General features: G+C 40.6%; 3 protein-coding genes across 3 annotated transcripts; 2 read left to right on the top strand and 1 right to left on the bottom strand.

The window, feature by feature from the left end:
• The first annotated feature begins 4 nt into the window (after window positions 1–4).
• On the top strand, window positions 5–3,391 carry LOC111224707. Its single transcript, XM_022749306.1, has 4 exons — window positions 5–122; window positions 1,762–2,553; window positions 2,657–2,689; window positions 2,948–3,391. The coding sequence occupies exons 1-4, from the start codon at window positions 107–109 to the stop codon at window positions 2,995–2,997; spliced, it is 891 nt and encodes a 296-aa protein (XP_022605027.1). The 5' UTR covers window positions 5–106; the 3' UTR covers window positions 2,998–3,391.
• A 581-nt stretch (window positions 3,392–3,972) lies between these two features.
• On the bottom strand, window positions 3,973–12,651 carry osgep (O-sialoglycoprotein endopeptidase). Its single transcript, XM_022749305.1, has 12 exons — window positions 12,607–12,651; window positions 10,840–10,971; window positions 10,616–10,735; window positions 9,490–9,665; window positions 9,292–9,387; window positions 9,143–9,192; window positions 8,949–9,027; window positions 8,757–8,822; window positions 7,903–7,993; window positions 6,708–6,783; window positions 5,668–5,766; window positions 3,973–5,301 (listed from the first exon to the last, which is right to left on the bottom strand). Exons 2-12 carry the CDS (start codon window positions 10,952–10,954, stop codon window positions 5,262–5,264), a joined length of 1,008 nt encoding a protein of 335 aa, XP_022605026.1. The 5' UTR covers window positions 10,955–10,971; window positions 12,607–12,651; the 3' UTR covers window positions 3,973–5,261.
• Window positions 12,652–12,914: 263 nt separating this feature from the next.
• apex1 (apurinic/apyrimidinic endodeoxyribonuclease 1) lies at window positions 12,915–17,090 on the top strand. Its single transcript, XM_022749390.1, has 5 exons — window positions 12,915–13,018; window positions 14,698–14,829; window positions 14,928–15,091; window positions 15,178–15,370; window positions 15,976–17,090. The coding sequence occupies exons 2-5, from the start codon at window positions 14,769–14,771 to the stop codon at window positions 16,488–16,490; spliced, it is 933 nt and encodes a 310-aa protein (XP_022605111.1). The 5' UTR covers window positions 12,915–13,018; window positions 14,698–14,768; the 3' UTR covers window positions 16,491–17,090.
• The last annotated feature ends 16 nt before the right edge of the window (window positions 17,091–17,106 follow it).

The raw sequence follows: 17,106 nt of genomic DNA, 5'->3' as shown, positions 1-17,106 counted from the left end.
TTCCGGGTGGCCGCTCAAGACTCATCCAGCGAGTTGTCGTTATCTCAACGCTGTAAACAAAAGTTACTAAACGGTTTAGCTCCCGCGACACATTAATCAAAAAGACATGCATATCAAAACAGGTAAGTTTGTACAACTTTTCTGACACATTTGATAGAAATTCATCACTTTCAGATGTGTTATTTTGTTGCCTTGCTACAGTGTTAGCAGCGTAGCTAGCGGTAGCGATAGCAGCCTGCTCGCCGCTTTGAATGGGGGGTTACGAAACTTTGACTTCGGCTAAGGTGCTAGCTAGCCCTGAATTTTTTGATATAGTAAAAATGAAGCCATTTCTCGACGGCAGCTGTGGTTGTTAAGAGGTTGTTGAACAATGTTGGCCATGTCACAGCGGCAGAGGGATAAACCGTCGAGTTTAATTCGCCGCACAATGACGCTGCTAATTAAAGTTTGCTAACACAGGTGCTGGCTGCCAGCCCTGCAGACGTGAATCATAACATTTTGTTCAGTTCGAAGAGAGATGCCAATAACGGAGCTAAATTTCTCAGAAATCTGTACAGTCAGCTGGTTTCTCGAAATTTCTGTCACGGTGTACGAAACTGGCTCGTTGGGCTAGTGAACTACCTCACCCGGTTTTATGAAATGTGGCGCTGAGTAGCGGGCAAGCTGTTCGGGCCGGGTGTACTCACTCATCGTGCAATTGTTGTCCCTACATCTGAAACACTGCAAACCGCATGTTGAGTTTCACCCTTAATACCCTAGACTAAGTACTTACTAGGACCTAAATAATTAAACCTTCCCGCACATACTTGGTCAACCATTCTTTTTTCATCGTGAGTTATGTGACAGAAAAACCTTATGTAAACAGACTGTAGGTTTGCCAACTAACGAGTATTTTCATAAATCAGATTTTCTCGAATGGTAATTTAGTCTGTAAAATGTCAGGAAAAAGGTGAGAAATGTCAAGATTTGGATCTTGGGAGAGTCTGAGGTTCAGCCTTCAAGTTGCTTGTTTTGTTTCACTTACAATGTCAAAAACACAGGAAAATAAGCAAATCCACACATTTGAGAAGATAAATGACTTGGGTTGCCAAAATTGATAGTGATTAGTTGTATGTCAGTTGATTATGTAACAAATTTTTTGAGCATTAAAGCAGTCCACAAACACACTTGCTTAAAAAATTTGACCTTTTCAATTTTTCCTTTTGATACTGTCAGCAGAAAACACTCTGTATGAGCGGTTCCACCCTCTTCATTCTATATCAGGTTGTCTTGTTTTTTCTACACAACTTGGAAAATAGGCAGTAATACAGGGAACTGTTGTTCGGCTAAAATCAGCTGGGACAGTGAAGTCATGTGAAGATGTGTCGTCCACCCCTGGTGTTTGCTTTTATGAAGCCGTGCAAAGATCCATGAACTAATGCCAAGTGAAGAATCATCTAGTGTGTGACACCTGTTTGTATACGTAGTGTCATTATCACTGTGCTGTTGTGGCAACAGTAACGAGAATCTTATTCTAGAGAGCAGGGCAGTGATTTGTGACATGGTTGATAGATAGATAATTGGATAGATAATTTATTTATCCCCTAGGGGAAATTCATCAATAGGGTTTCTTAAGACTCAGCTTAAATATTACTGTTCTTCACTTGTGATTTGCTTCACGGTGTAGATATTTTATTTATATATATATATATACATACATACATATTCAAACAATATGTCACCACAGCAGATATTTGACTGACATGTTAATGCCTCTTTCAGGTACATGGGAAGCCAACAACACTGTGTGTGAGTCCGATACCCTGTGCGACCCAGCAGTCCTCGTTTCAGCCACTAACTCTGAGCCTCACATTCGTAACCGCCGCCTGTCCCCTGGCTCAGGAAACTGTGGAGGTGGTGGGGGTGGAGGCTGCATCTCTGGAGGTGACCAGCAGCCCCGGCAGCTTTCACCTGAGGGTGACCTGATTGGACCCGGTCACACACACGGTTTCACCTTCCGCAGGGAAAAAGAACGCAAGGGCCAGCAGCACAAAGGGCGCAGCCTCCGTAGGGAAAGTCAGAAGGGGGTCAGCCGAGTAAGTGAGCGGCCACAAAAAGTTCATCAGAAGGAGAGGTGGGTGGAGGACAGTCTGTCACTGCTCAAGCCCCCGCCTGCCTTCCCAGTGCAGGACAGCCCCGCCAAGCTGCAGCCCGCTGTCAGCTACGCTTCCAAGGTGAAAGCGGGAGCAGCAGGTGGAGCGCTGGAGGAGGACCGCCCCGCCATCGGTGTGCTGCTTCAGAACCAGTGGGGTCTCAGTTTCATCAGCGAGGCGAGGCCGGTCACTGAGGGTTCGAGCCCTCGCCCCACTGCAAACACCCTCCCACCTCAGCCCACAGACGCTAACCAGTCAGAAGACCTACAGCTCGATACAAGTCTCACAGTCCAGGTCCCTGAAGAAACATCAGTCACTACCTCCGTCACCCCAAACACGCGTCCAGAGGTGGACGAGAGCAACGGGAAGCTGCTGCTTAGCTGTCGCCATCTAGTGGAGGCGTTGAACTATCACAATAGAGGTGACTAGCTATGAACACACAGTGCTAGTTTTTTTTTTTTTCATTTTAAAGTTGTCATTTCAGTGCATCACCTTTTTAATAATGACTTTTCTTTCCTCCCCAGAATGGAATGCTATGTGTAACAGACAGAAAAGAGGTAAGTTGACATGGTGGTGTTTGAAATGTTGTGAAATTGGCTTTAGCTCCCTCTGAAATTTTAAAGCTTGTCATGACAATGTTTTGTAGTAATATTTTGTAGTTTTGTCAGTTACATCACTCTCATTGTATTAAGTAGATTTTGAAAACATTTACACAAAATAAATACAATAATACAAATTTGTCATTATGTATTACTGGCATTTTAAACGTTGTCTTTGTTTGTTCCCCTTTGACGTTCTGTTTTTCTGTCTTCCAGATCCAAAAAGGATTGTCTGGTACAAGGACACCCAGGAGCACCCAGCCTAGCAGTGTGAGAAACCCAAAGTTCTATATAAACACATACAACACACGCCTACATGCACATTAAAACATGTAAAGATGGACAACTTTTGAGTCCCGTTCACACACACACTGCACTCAGGATGATGTCTTCACGCAAAGCCACACTGAGACACTTTGGACTAACTCCTCTGAGATCTTACAGCAATGGACTTTTTTTAACGCCTTACAGAGAGCCTGCCTTAATTAATCAGATGTGTTTCCATCGCCTCTCATTACCATTTTTAGCTTGTATGTGTAGAGCTGGTCTTTTTTTAAAACAATCTCTGAGGAACTGTAACTTAATTTTTCCCCCCTTTTTGAAAGCTGCAGTTTTATCAAACTTTTCTTTTTCCTCTGTAAAGCGAGTGGTCAATCAAGCACTTTGTTAAAAAATCTGTTGTGACCAATCCCTGTGTGCGAGAAACCCTCACCAGAGTGATTTATCCCCCTTCCCCTCGATTATAAACAGAATGTCTTGTTCCTGCTTGAGTTCTATGGTTCATGTATGCAGAGGACTTCTGTGTCCGTGTCTTCAGTTTACATAAGGGTGTAGTCAAAGGCACAGTTAGAATTCACCCTTTACCCCTGTCAGATCTTAATGCTGTGTTCATTTCTTTGTTTTTATTTGGTTCCCTAATCAGGTGAATGTGTTATTCATGAATCCATAAGGGATCTCACCGTGTCCAGTATGTTGATTTTTGAGAAGAAAATTTATTGAATAAAAAAAATTTACACTGGAGAAGGAGGAGGAATGTAAGTGAACGGTATTGCTCAATAAAAATGAATAAACTTGATAAGTTCAATCTTAGACCTTTTTATTTGAATATATCAAGTTCAGATTTTCTGCTGACAAAGTCTAAAGTCACATGTTTCTGTTAATGTTTCTCTCCTCAAGTGTATGACAAGGAATTTGTAACTGAACAAAAAGCAGGGCACAAACTCAAATTAAACTGCCAGATCTTGAGAGGAAAAACAGCTGCACTACAAATTTTATTGTGATACACAATAAATCAGTGGCCAGTTCTGAATGAGGACAGAGTCAAAGGAAGTAAGAACATTAAGGTCAGTTTTTTTCCTGTCAGCACTGAAGAAACCAGGCAGTGAGCTTAGCAAACATGGTTTTGTTGTGTTTTACAAATCCTCTTCAGATTTTTGCAGTTCCAAGAGAATTATCTCTCTCAGCCAAAACAAACAATTATCAGCCCTGAAATTCCACATCAGTGCATGTAGAGAGTCTAATGTAAAGTAGCCATCTTAATTTTGAAAAAAAAACAAATCACCTTTAATCTCAAACTGACAGTACATTTGTTTGTTGTAGATGTGAACGCTCAGGTGCAGGATGTGGTCCATCCAGGCAAAGTCCCACCACCTCTTGTGACCAGAGGAAGTTATGCAGGAGTGTGTAGTTGACATGCATAAGTTCTCCAAAATGTGACAATCAAAATATACCTCTTTCTACTGGAGTATTTACAACAGCCACCAAAGAGTGAAGTTCCCTAACAATTTTAAAAGAAAAAGCTGGTGATATTGTATTTTTAGTGTCAAATCCCATGAAAAGAACGAAACCAACACAGAAAATAGTCTAGCTCACAATACCTTCTGACCTCCCCACCATGTCTGTGGCGCTCAGCCCTGAAGCCCATTCCTTACTACTGACGATATAAATCTTTGAAAACATGTCCCAAATAATAATAACTCAGCTCAGTAACAGCTGGACTGTAGCTCTGAGCAAACGTTACTCAACAAGAGGAAATGGTGCATTTGTTGGGTACTATTTTCAGCTGTGGATTAATACGCAATTGCTGTATTACCAGCAGCAGGATGGCATATGCGCAATTGAGTAAAAATAAACTACAGTGTGTGTGTGCATAGCAATGAAGACCTGCTTGCAACACTGTGGCTCACTGATGTGTTTTTGTACAACAGAGGAATAACATGTATGAGCCTTTGTATACACAGTTCTTTTTAGCAGGATCAGTTCAATGTTGGGTTTGGTTTTTCATGGTATCTGATGACAGTTATAAAAATAGAGACTATCACCTGACATATCCTTTAAACATGAGTAAACTAAACAAGAACAACTACAAACCTCATGACATCTTTAAAGCCGAATGCTTAATTTGACTTTGAGTAGCAACTCTAATGTCACATGCAACAGAGTGTAAGTGTCCCTTTAGAGGCCAGGTGTACTACAGACCTGCTGCAACAACATATTTAACACCAGGATGTTGTGTCGCTCAGTCCATCAGTCAGTCTCTCCACGTCACCTGCACCTCATCTGTTCTGTACCTGCAACAGGACAAATGTTAATGCTCGACATGGTCAGGCAACAAGTACAAGCACAGTGAGGTGACAATGTTAAAATTTCTCCTACAGCAATTAAATCCAGGATTCACAACTTTCTTTCACACAAAGAGTGAGATGGTGAAGACTGAGATACTTACTATGTTCCCTGTATAATTAAGGGTAATAGTAAAGTCTATATACTTTCTAACTAAGGGACCCTGAACGCACCATGGATCAAAATCTGTTTTCTAGATCATTAAATCACAAGCAACCAGTGTGGATTCGTCATAATTTCCCAGAAGAACGTAGAAGCAGATAAACAAGAACAGAAGGGAGAGAGACAAAGAGAAACAGTGACGTGGACTCTACCTTTGTGTAATCCATGAGTCCTCCAGCTCCGTCACCTGACCGGACCTAAACATCTCCCAGCCGGCCTGAGCAATCATTGCTCCGTTGTCTATGCAGAATCTGTGGCATACAGGGAACAGTGTGTTATCTGGACTGAACCTGGAACACAGTGTTCCTGGCAGACTGAGATCCCAGGATATTTTAGGAATTCAGCAGTGAGAATTTGTGATGGAGAGAAAAGATGATGGTTTGCTCTTGTCACACTTTCATACAAAGGGTTTGATATGGAGATTTCTGTATTGTTTCCCTTCATGTAAATATTTTTAACAGGGCCATACCAATGTTTCTGCATGTTCAGCCCATTTACTACAAATCATATACACTTTACATACTGTTTACACTTTTGTAACGCATGCCATTTTTTAAGATAGTTTCATTGTTTTAAAAGCACTTAAGATCAATATGTAGAGTTGAAACCTGCTTCTGATGTGTAATCATTGAGCCTCGTGTCCGTTTGTTCTTTATTTTCCTGAACATTGTTGTGGTTGTATAGACTCCAAATAAGTTTGTCCTTGCACATTACCATCAAAACGTTTCTAAACCATGACTACAATAAAGTTTATTGTGATGATTTTTTCTACTATAAGTATTTTAATGAAATGAATAAAAAATAATAGCAGCCTGGAAGAGAATAAAAACAAATCTAAAACATGGCATGCAGTTAAAAAAAGTTAGTAGTATATGTGATTTAAATAATAAATAATATTAAAAAAGCAGTTTAGCATGAGTATTTGTTATATTTAGAGAATTAAGTGTGATCCTGAATTTCACTCTTGTCACAGTGGAAAAGCCATCTACATCACCCACACTACAGACCTGTTGAAGGGTGTGTTACAGTCCTGATAATCCAGTGTTTCAACACCTGACTGTAGAGCCAGTTATATTGTATGTTAATGGTATGAGAGTGGTTAAAGTATCAGTGCTGCCTGGGTGAATCTCAAACAAACTCTGTTGTAATGTGAATGTAAGTGAATGTGCTGGGTGTGGACGGGCTGGTTTACCGTTCATCTGTGGCAAACAGCTTGGCACCTCGCTCCTTACACATGACTCCCATCATCTCCTGCAGACGCAGATTACCTGCAGAGGAAACCAGAGCTCTTACTCTCCACTTAGACTGGACACAATCATATAAACACACATTAAATCTTCTGGTGAATGAATGAATGTGAGCTTTAATTATTCTCAGTGTTCTTACTTACAGGGAATGGTTTTTTAATTAATCTTGGGATTATCCTTTAAGGTACAAGGATATTCGTATTTCAGACATTTAGCTTAAGCTCTTTTCCAAGTGACTGAGAGGTAATTTCATTTACAAACAAACAACAGTTTGGAACAACATCAGTAGAATGTGGGTCTTTGTGGGTCAAATTCACACTGACGGTCTGCCAAAGTACCAAAATAACAGCTTGATCCTGCTCTATCCATGGTCAAACCAGACTCAAAGCTGTTACAATTTTGGTCCTCGGGCTGTTATCATATTACTTTACTAAGTTTTGATATTTTTTCAGGTGAGAACGCAAGCGTTAAGATTTAATGTTTAAAATTTAGATTAAGATTTAACATTTCAGAAAATATGACAAAGTTCACAAATACTGCTGTAAATCTGGTAAAAAGGTGACTTTAAAATGATCTGTTTTCCAATTTGAAAAATCATGAATGAATATTCTTCCACTGCGTCATTCTCTTTGTTTTTAGGTACAAAAACAGGAAGAATGTGTGCTGTTGTTAATCTGATAACACTTCTGCACAGTTTACCGAGTATCAGGAATGACAATATTTGTGTTTTTGTCAGAAGTCACTTCTCTGAGTGCCCACGCACACAGAGGAAACATGGGTAGGCCTGTTCCTTGAAAGACAAAATCCAGCCCTTAGACTCATTTCAGTGCATTTCACAACTGTAGATACAGTGTACAATACAATAGTGTACACAGTCTTTCAGGCTCCTGTATTGTACATTTGTATAAACTCTAGAAAGTAAACCTGGTTCTTTCTCACACTTCAAGACATTAACTGTTATATTACTGATATTTTTATGAAGCACTGTAGCCACTGGAAATATCACTGACCCAGATAAACAGTCCCCACAAAGACAGACCCAGAGGCACGAATGACATCAACAGTATGTATTTTTTAACAGGGACTACATTTGTTGGACTGGATTTTTCCTTGAAGCATCCATTTCTGATGTGTACTCACAGCCAACACCCCCGACGATGAGGACCTCTTGGGAGCCGCAGTGAGCCATGGCCCTCTCTGTGATCTCCACCAGCATGGAGAAAACTGTCTCCTGCAGAGATTATCAACTCAGTTTAATATCACGATTAGAGCTGCAAGTTGTTGATTAATAGTTAGTTGATTAATCACTTAGTCAACTGACAGAAAATTAATCAGCAACTATTTAGACAATGGAATATCATTGTAGGCCTTGTCATGATGTTTTAGTCCAAATATTTCAAGATCAAAACAGGGCAAGACATCTAAACACTGAGTTCTTTGAAGACTGTGTTATGAGGCTTTGAGGTTTAAAGTTGCTATGGACACCCAAAAAAGATCAGAGCCTTTAAGCTTACAACTGACTTCTACAAATAATTACAACTTTGTATTTTCTCTCTTCTGTGATTCTATTGGAGATTTCTTCCTGTGTTGGTTTTTTTTGGACTTTTTAGCCTTTATTCTGATAGTTGCAGTGAGAGAGAAACAGGAAAGTCAGGGAGACAGAGGGGGGATGACATACAGCAAAGGGCCACAGGTCAGATCCAAACCCAGGCTGCTTAGGTAATGACTAAGCCTTTGTGGTACTTGCTCTACCAGGTGAGCCACTGGGGGTGCCCCCTTCCTGTTAAAAAGGGAGTTTTTCTTCTCCACTGTTGCCTAGTGCTGCTCATTGTCTTCACCTTATCCCCTTAGGGTAAAATGCCACGTCATGATTTGGCGCTATACATATAAAAATGAATTGAATTATATCTTTTTTAACTTACTGAGCGACACATATCTACCATGCAGGACAGCACTATGTTAACAGACTAACTGGGTGTGTTGGTCCTTAGTACCTGCAGTGAGAAGCACAGGTCCTCTGCTGTACACTGACCAGAGCTCAGCATCTTATGAGCAGCTTCCTATAAAAGAAAAATAGAAAGAAAACACAAGATAAACATCAAACTGTAGGTTTGAGAATCAGTTTCACAACTTGTCAAACATGTCAAAGGATAACTGAGAGGACTGAATCATAAATCACCACTCACCTCAATGTAGGATAAAATCCCAGAGAATGAGACGTCCATTCCTTTAACTGTATACGGTAGCTCCACATACTGACTCCCTCTAACAGCGTGGACAAAAAGAAAATACAAAAATTAAGCTCACAATACATCCCCAGCTCCCTCAGTGAAACTGCTTCGTGTCAAATGTGCAATTGTAAATGTAAACCCCCACTCACTTCTTGGCCATCTGCTCTATGTTGTAGCCTGGACTGGGGTCATTGGAAATCTGAGTTGAGTTGAGTTCAGCACAGAAGTATCAACACACACATCTCAGATACAGTAAAAGGCAAATCGCTGCTATAATGACAACAAGAATGACACAAACCTTTATAACTCTGGCGAACCTGTCCAAACAGTTGCCAACCGCAATGTCGATGGTCTCCCCAAATATTCTATACCGCCGCTCTGAGTATGCAATAACCTGCACAGTAAGAATTGGACAACAATATAAATACATCAGTGTCTAATAAATTACTTGGAACTCGCTGTATGTTTACATGTTACCTACATAAAAGAAACCAACCTGTGTGTTCCCCCCACTAACATAAAGCACAGTGGGGTTGTTGGCTTTGGTGATGAGTCGACCCATCTCGATGTGTCCGATACAGTGGTTGACACCGAGGAGCGGCTTCCCCCAAAGCTGTGAGACTGTACGAGCCACCAGAGCCACCGTTACCAAGGGGGCACCCATACCAGGGCCTGACAGAGAAGAGGAAGAACAAGGGAGAGGTTTTTCAAAAGATATTCTGTCTTTGTCTGAGAGAGAACATAACACCAGCCTGTCAGTTTTGCCTACTGCAACATGTTAAACTATCTTTGCCTTAGGGCCATCAGACGTGTAAAGAGGCCTCCCTCACACAGACCCGAGAATGCCGTAAGAACGTAAGTTAACCTGAAGTCAGTAAGAGGATTTTAGTGTCCTATGATGTTTGTTTTTTTATCCTGAAAAGAAAGAACCTAATGGGATCCACTAAAACAGCAACACAAAATATTGGCAGCTGGTAGCTTCACTGTCCTAAAATTACCTTTTTAAAAACAAATGACAAATTTGTCAGCCCACTGTACATACTGTATATTTGCTGGCAAGTAGAGCAAAATTAAGCTTCAAATTACAGCCATGACGTTCAACATGCAAAACTAACACTGGACTTGGTGGAAAATAGTGCTTATCCGAACAATGTTATTTTAAACTCTGGTGTTTTCAAAGATATCAAACACATGAGCTGGATATGAATGTGTACAGTATAAAGTAATGCACAAGATATCTAGAATTAACCCTGTGATGTAACTGTGCAGTGGTTAAGAAATGCTGCTTTGGATTTTAATATTGTAGTCAACGTAACTGAATTAGCTACAGTGAAGTGGAACAAGCAGGTGAGTACATCATGTTAAACTGAGGAGAAATGTTTTTACCAACCCTGAGGTAGAAACTTATAAGAAAGGTCAAAGGGCAAGCTCTGCCTCCATCCAAAGACTCTCTGTAGTGTCTTAAGGCAAATACTAGGAATATCTAGGGTAAAGTAGTTAAGAATGACATGAGCACACACTTGTAAAACTTGTAAAAGTATGAGGTAATCCTCATTCTGACAGACGTCTGACAAGTTCAATCTTGCTCTACTACAAGATGAACTCACAGTATCTTATGTTACCTTTGGTGTACGCCACACAATCGATATCTGCAGGCTTCAGCCCTGCCTGCTCCAGCGCCTCCTTCAGGACAGTCAGTATGACAGCACGGTGGTGCCGGGCTGTGTCACTTGGCATGAATCCTGATGGGTAAAATAACATGCTGTCAACTCCAAATACGTTAGACTTTGACATACCACCCCTGAAGTGAAGTTGACGTTAGCATTTTAACAGAAGTCTGACTTGCCTTGACCAGGAGGTGTGATGTAAGTCCGTCTAGGGTTGGAAAGAACTTCACCATCTCTGATGATTCCTATGCCGATTTTATTGGCACTGCCCTCAAACCCGATTACTACAGTCATGGCAGCTGAAGAACAGTCTATAGAAAAGAGAAAAGAATGTGCAGTGAAGACTAATGTTTTCTCTCTTCACAAAACCAACAGGTCTATTAGAATAGTGTCTGTTTTCAATTGTATTTTCCAGTTAATCACTTCATCTCTTAAGGAAGGCCATATCTGCCCATGGAAAAAAAAACATGAAAAGTGAAAATACGATACTATATCAAAATTAAGTCAAAATTGTAACATACTAATACAGAATTATGAGAAATTACATGGGTACTCCACTAATTTTAAACATTAAACTTGGTCATATTAGCCACTGCCAGCTCCACCGGCCCTGTCCAGCAGATGGCAGCAATGGTTGGCTAAACTGGAAGTTGTTGCCAATTTCTATTTGCAATATAGCATTTTCACTAAGCTTGACTGGGAGAAGAGTGAAGGTTAAGCAGGGACAAAGTGGGGACAGACTCCATGTTATTTTATAACAACACACTTAAGATTCATTTTCTTTTGTAGTTTGGCACAAAATGTTGCTGGAATGAACCACACTAAAATGAACACACTCTCACAAAAGTATCAGCTCTTATTACCAGAGCATATAGGGCCTTTCAGCCCTCCAAGTATCCTTTACAATATTAACCTAACTGCTTCAATAATGTGCCAGAAAATTCAGAAAATATATAAATGTAAATGATGCAATAGTCAGGGGGCAATACAGTCTATGGATTATATTCGAATTAGTTCAAACAAATTAGGTGCCAGTTTGAATTGTATACAGGTTTTGATTCCAATCAGAAACCTCCTTGGCCAGTTTCACTGATGAGCACACTTAAAGTTAAGTTATAGCTTGATTGACTGATTGATTACTACTCTTGCAAGTCTTATGATTTTATAGACGTGCAATACTAAATCACTAGAGTACACGTGTGCCAAAATGACAAAATACTAAGTAAAAGTATGAGCAATTAAATGAAACAATGAGTAACTAAATCAAAATTATGAAATATGAAGTAAAAACTGAGATACTGAATCAAACTTGTGACTTAGTCAAAATTTTCAGATGTGATGTTACAGTTTGAACATGTTATCATCATTTTCAACTTTTAAAGCCAATACTTTAACTTACTGCGCCAAAATATTCAACTTTGTGAGTCATTTTGACTTAGTTTATCATAATTTCAATACAAAAACGTATAATTGTGAATTACCATCACTATTTCTATTTGCACCACAACTAATCTTTTTCCTTGCAGAAATTAGCTTCCACAGCAGAATGCGAATTTACATTTTCCCAGAGGTGTTTTTTGGTGATTTATGAGTGGGCGTTTGTGTTTTTTGATGATAAACATGCTAACATTAAATTCTAAACTGTAATTTTACATTTAAATGGCCTATGCCATATCAGCCTATACATGTTCAACCTGAATAAAAGCCACATTAGAGGTAACAAAGATAAATTATGTCCATATTTAGCCTAAAACCAAAATATAGCATCCTGCATAGCTGTGCTGCTGCTAAGCTAGCACTGACAACATACGGCTCCCCTAAAACTAGCTTATATTAACGCTGCGTTGAAGGATAAAATAGGTATACCTAGCTTTTTAATTTCATTCGGTAGTTCACAATAATTAAAACTCGTCTCAGTTAAATGATAAAACTAGTAAATTTACTACCTTAGCTTACTCCTGCAACTCAGCTCCTCCATATGAACCTCGAAGGACCCATTCTAATAGCTGTGGAGTTCGCCTGACCAAAAAGCTTCGTCTAACGGCCTGTGTTTTACTTCAGGATACTGAAAAAACACGATGCGATACTTCAGAACAATGCGGTGTGTGTCATAGCAGCTAATACTTTATATATTGTAATCATATCTTTAAAATTATAAATTAAAATGTGGATTTCTTTTGCAATTTGTAGCAGGCATGTAATGCGGCAGTCACTAAATACAGCAAGCACGTGGTCAGAAATCTTTGCTGTGCTTTGTGTGTGCGATTGTGGATGTGTGAGTGTGTGTGTGTGTGTGTTTGGGGGAGTGACTGGGAAGCAGCACTTGTCTGATCTTTGCATCCTGTTGTGAGAGTACAAGTAAGACTATTTGCATCTCCTTTTCCTGAAAGGTGTCGTCGATCGAAAATAAAATGCTAACTATATTTAACCGGATTTGCATCAGTAGATCAATCAGTGAAGGTGTGAAGAAACTAAAGTTAGCTGGCTGGTCATTCTCCATTGATTCTTAGTGTAGGCCGTCTGCTGCAGGCTCAGTGGTCTTTGTCAGAGGAAACGCTAGCATTAGCATAGCTTACCATTAAACTTGTTGTGTGACACAGTAAAACTGTTAGCTAGCTTCTGTAGTTTGTGTAGTTATGTTTTCTTCATACATGCTGTTGATCTTGCATCCAGCGGGTCTCAAATTCACTCATATTTTACATTTAATGCGCTTGGCTGCATGCAGCAACGATTTTCATTAAAATAAAGGCTGTCAGCGCGCTTCCTCTTTGTCAGAGAAAATATTGAAGCCTTCAGAAACTCGCTCGGCCTTTGTCAAGTCGATGAGCCATCTGAAACAAATGCATGCGTGTGAAATTGAGGTATTTTGTAACACGAGGATGAAGACGTACCGCGAGCTGAACGTCTGTTTCCTACAAGAAGGGAGACATCGTGGTTGGGCCGACATCCAACAGGCCGATACTGATGCCGTTATAAGTTTTCACACTTGCTTGTCTGTAGATGTTTAAGTTGGCTTCATCAAAGTAATTGGAAACACAACTGGAGAAAATTTCAATCAGCCAAATAATAGCTGTAAAAGTTAAAAATAGACCAATATATAGGCCAGTATTGGCTTATTGCAGATAGATGGTATTGTTGGATATGTTGGTTGATAAATTACAACAAACCGCAGCACAGAAACATTTAGAAACAGTGTATCCGTTGCATTAGTGGTTCTCAAAGTGGGTCGCCATGTTTTATTTTCATTATAACTCCATCCACCAGTAACACAATGACAGTATATGACTGTTCTTGTCATGGGTTTCACTTTTTTTGATTAAAAAATCTAAAAGCAAAAGTCTTTATCAGATGGGGGTCCATGGACTAATTTGTGTCAGTTTGGGGTTTGATGTGAAAAAGTTTGAGAACCACTGGATGTAAATGTAATGGATCCTTATCAAATATGTGTAATATTAATGTTAGTTGGATTTATCGATATTGATATCAACATCAATAATCTAGTAAGCAGTGAGCAGTCTAGTGAGTGAATCTAGTGAGCAGCATTGACTGTGTGGAGATTTTCAATGTTAACAACTGAAAATCATCCAGTCTGTTTAATTTGAGCAAAAGCATTTCACTGTTTTTAAGTGTTTTCATTATCAATTCATTTGTCAATATTTGTCTGATGTAATCAATTTTTAAATCTATAAAATGCTATAAATATAAAACTTCCCATAACCCAAAGGTGAAGGGAAATTGTTTGTTTGTTTGACCAAAAACCCAAAAAAAATGTATTTACAATGATACAGAACAAAAAATCCTCCCACTGCAGAAGCTGGAAACAGCAAATCATCTTTAACAGTTATATCTGACTATAAATATCTGATTCATTTTCTATCAATTGAGTAATTGATTTATCAACCACTGATTCAGCACTACAGTAAGAACCTGTACATTTGGTGACATAGGGTGGAGGGACAGCATATTGTTGTTGTAGCATTCAACACTTGACAGTTTTAAATGAACACATCATTTATATTCCTCTTCTGTTCTTGCAGCGGCGTGTGTGCTGTTGTGTGTGCGTGTTGTGTGTCTGCGAGGTGTGTTTGCAGTCAGAGCGAGTTCAAGTATGAAGAGAGGCAAGAAGGCAGAGGAGGCGTCTGCAGATGGGGAAAATGACGCCGGCTCTGGTATTACAGCACGCATTAAAACACATTCACACACAAACGCACATATCTGACTTCTTAGCTGCTTTCATTATGACATATGTCTATCTTCCACCTCACAGCTGCTGCAAAGAAAACGAAGAAGGCTAAGGAACCAGAGGCCCCAGTGCTGTATGAGGATCCTCCTGACAAAATGACCAGCAAAGATGGACGAGATGCCAACATGAAGATCACCTCCTGGAATGTGGACGGGCTGAGGGCCTGGGTGAAGAAGAAGGGCCTGGATGTGAGTTTGCAGTGACCCTGAGAAACATAAGTTAGTCAGCAGGCTAAATGGTTATGCACTCACACATTTGTGCTCTTCCCTCCCAGTGGGTGCGCGAGGAGGATCCAGATGTTTTGTGCCTGCAGGAGACCAAGTGTGCGGACAAGGACCTCCCTGGTGATATCACCTCCATGCCCGAGTACCCTCACAAGTACTGGGCTGCCTCAGATGATAAGGGGGGTTACAGTGGTGTGGCCATGCTCTGCAAGACTGAACCCCTCAAAGTGACCTATGGCATTGGTGAGTGGTGCTTTATTTTGCTGTTATACCATTTAGAAATGCCGTGCCTGTGTAGCAGACCTCAGGTATTGGTCTGTGAGATCCTGAACCTGCATTGTTGGCGATTAGGCACAAGTATGCCAAGTAGAGTTTTGAATTGATAGTTTTTAAGAGTTCAAATGTTTGAAAATTGCACAAGAATAAAATTATCTGCAGTACTATTACTTGGTTAAGGGTAGTAACTTATGGAGTCTCCACTGTTTACTTGACTGGTCCCACATCCAGCACAGAGCCTCTGTAAAAAGGTAAATTATACTTTTTAACATGTTACTATGTGAGATTTAAAGGTCCTGGTAGGTGAGTTTTGATCCCTTTGGAAAGAGCTAGCTGTTTCCCCGTTTCCAGTGTTTGTGCTAAGCTAACCAGCTGTTGGTGATAGCTTCATATTTACCTTACACATAAGTCTCAGCAAGATAAATTTCCCAACACGTGACAAACTGTCAGTTACATATTGTAGTAACTGCACAGACAGTGATTTGACCTTGTTGACCATCTGTAAATGACTAAACTGAAAAGCTCTTTGAATCCTGGTTCAGTATTTGCCTTCTCCTCTACCAATTCTCCAGGCAAAGAGGAGCATGACAAGGAGGGCCGTGTCATCACTGCAGAGTTCCCCAACTTCTACCTGGTCACCGCCTATGTGCCAAACGCCAGCAGAGGCCTCGTGCGCCTAGATTATCGCAAAACCTGGGACGTGGACTTCCGGGCGTATCTGACCGAGCTGGACATACAGAAGCCCCTGGTGCTGTGTGGCGACCTCAACGTTGCACACCAGGAGATCGACCTGAAGAACCCCAAGGGCAACAAGAAAAGCGCCGGCTTCACCCCCGAGGAGCGCGAGGGCTTCAGCCAGCTGCTGTCGGCCGGTTTCAGCGACAGCTTCCGCGAGCTCTACCCCGAGCAGACCAACGCCTACACCTTCTGGACCTACATGATGAACTCCCGCGCCAAGAACGTGGGCTGGAGGCTCGATTACTTTTTGCTGTCGTCCTCCTTGCTGCCAGGCCTGTGCGACAGCAAGATCCGCAACAAGGCGATGGGAAGCGACCACTGCCCCATCACTCTGCACTTCGCTGTGTAGGTCGCTGTGAGGACAGCAGGGTTACTGCTTCGTCTGGCCGGCACCGTTTTCTTAATATTCCTGTTTCGACTCAGCTCAAAACGATCATGTATGCCGATGTGTGCACTGTTAGAGTGCAGCAACACCTGGTTGTGCAGGAAAGTCTCGCATCTGTTGAAATCTGTCATGGATGAAGTTCTGCCCAGTTTCACTCATTCAGTAAAGTCAGCAGTAGCGTAGTTGTCTGGTACTTTTGTCTTTTTCACATGAAAGTTTCATGACACGATACATAAGGCCCATTAGTCCTCTCTCTGTAATTGAATTTGTCAGTAAACACCTAAATTCATCTTGGCAATTCTGTAAAAATACAACACTAAATACCAAAAGATGTCTAAGCTGATTTTCAACATTGTCCTGTCACCAGCTGTAAACCTGTTTCATTGTCTGAGACCCAACTCAGTTTTTTTCATGTTACTGTTTGAAATGAAACTACTGCTGTTAAGAGAAAATGTATTTTGTTGTAGCACAAGAACTTTTAAGCTTCCTTTCCAATAACCAGTGTTACATTTTTTGTTATAAAACTTGGCCCTCTTCTCAATAAAGACTGAATTTATATAGAAACCTTGTTCTGTTCATT

This window comes from Seriola dumerili, unplaced genomic scaffold, assembly GCF_002260705.1.
Source record: "Seriola dumerili isolate Sdu_G_001 unplaced genomic scaffold, Sdu_1.0 BDQW01000138.1, whole genome shotgun sequence".
In the NCBI taxonomy this organism is placed as follows: Eukaryota; Metazoa; Chordata; class Actinopteri; order Carangiformes; family Carangidae; genus Seriola; species Seriola dumerili.
Note: the sequence above shows the minus strand (reverse complement) of the source record. Positions and strands in the feature narration are given on the sequence as shown.

What these genes read in the sequence shown, in the direction of transcription:
- LOC111224707 (XM_022749306.1), top strand. An exon ending in GTTGAACTATCACAATAGAG is followed by an intron (nt 2,554 to 2,656) that starts GTGACTAGCTAT and finishes TTTCCTCCCCAG; the next exon opens with AATGGAATGCTATGTGTAAC. An exon ending in GTGTAACAGACAGAAAAGAG is followed by an intron (nt 2,690 to 2,947) that starts GTAAGTTGACAT and finishes TCTGTCTTCCAG; the next exon opens with ATCCAAAAAGGATTGTCTGG.
- osgep (XM_022749305.1), bottom strand. Translation starts at nt 10,954, where the DNA reads ATGACTGTAGTAATCGGGTTTGAGGGCAGTGCCAATAAAATCGGCATA. An exon ending in TTGTGTGGCGTACACCAAAG is followed by an intron (nt 9,666 to 10,615) that starts GTAACATAAGAT and finishes CTTCTCTGTCAG; the next exon opens with GCCCTGGTATGGGTGCCCCC. An exon ending in GACTCATGGATTACACAAAG is followed by an intron (nt 5,302 to 5,667) that starts GTAGAGTCCACG and finishes GTCCTGTTGCAG; the next exon opens with GTACAGAACAGATGAGGTGC.
- apex1 (XM_022749390.1), top strand. Translation starts at nt 14,769, where the DNA reads ATGAAGAGAGGCAAGAAGGCAGAGGAGGCGTCTGCAGATGGGGAAAAT. An exon ending in TGAAGAAGAAGGGCCTGGAT is followed by an intron (nt 15,092 to 15,177) that starts GTGAGTTTGCAG and finishes CTTCCCTCCCAG; the next exon opens with TGGGTGCGCGAGGAGGATCC. An exon ending in CAAAGTGACCTATGGCATTG is followed by an intron (nt 15,371 to 15,975) that starts GTGAGTGGTGCT and finishes CCAATTCTCCAG; the next exon opens with GCAAAGAGGAGCATGACAAG.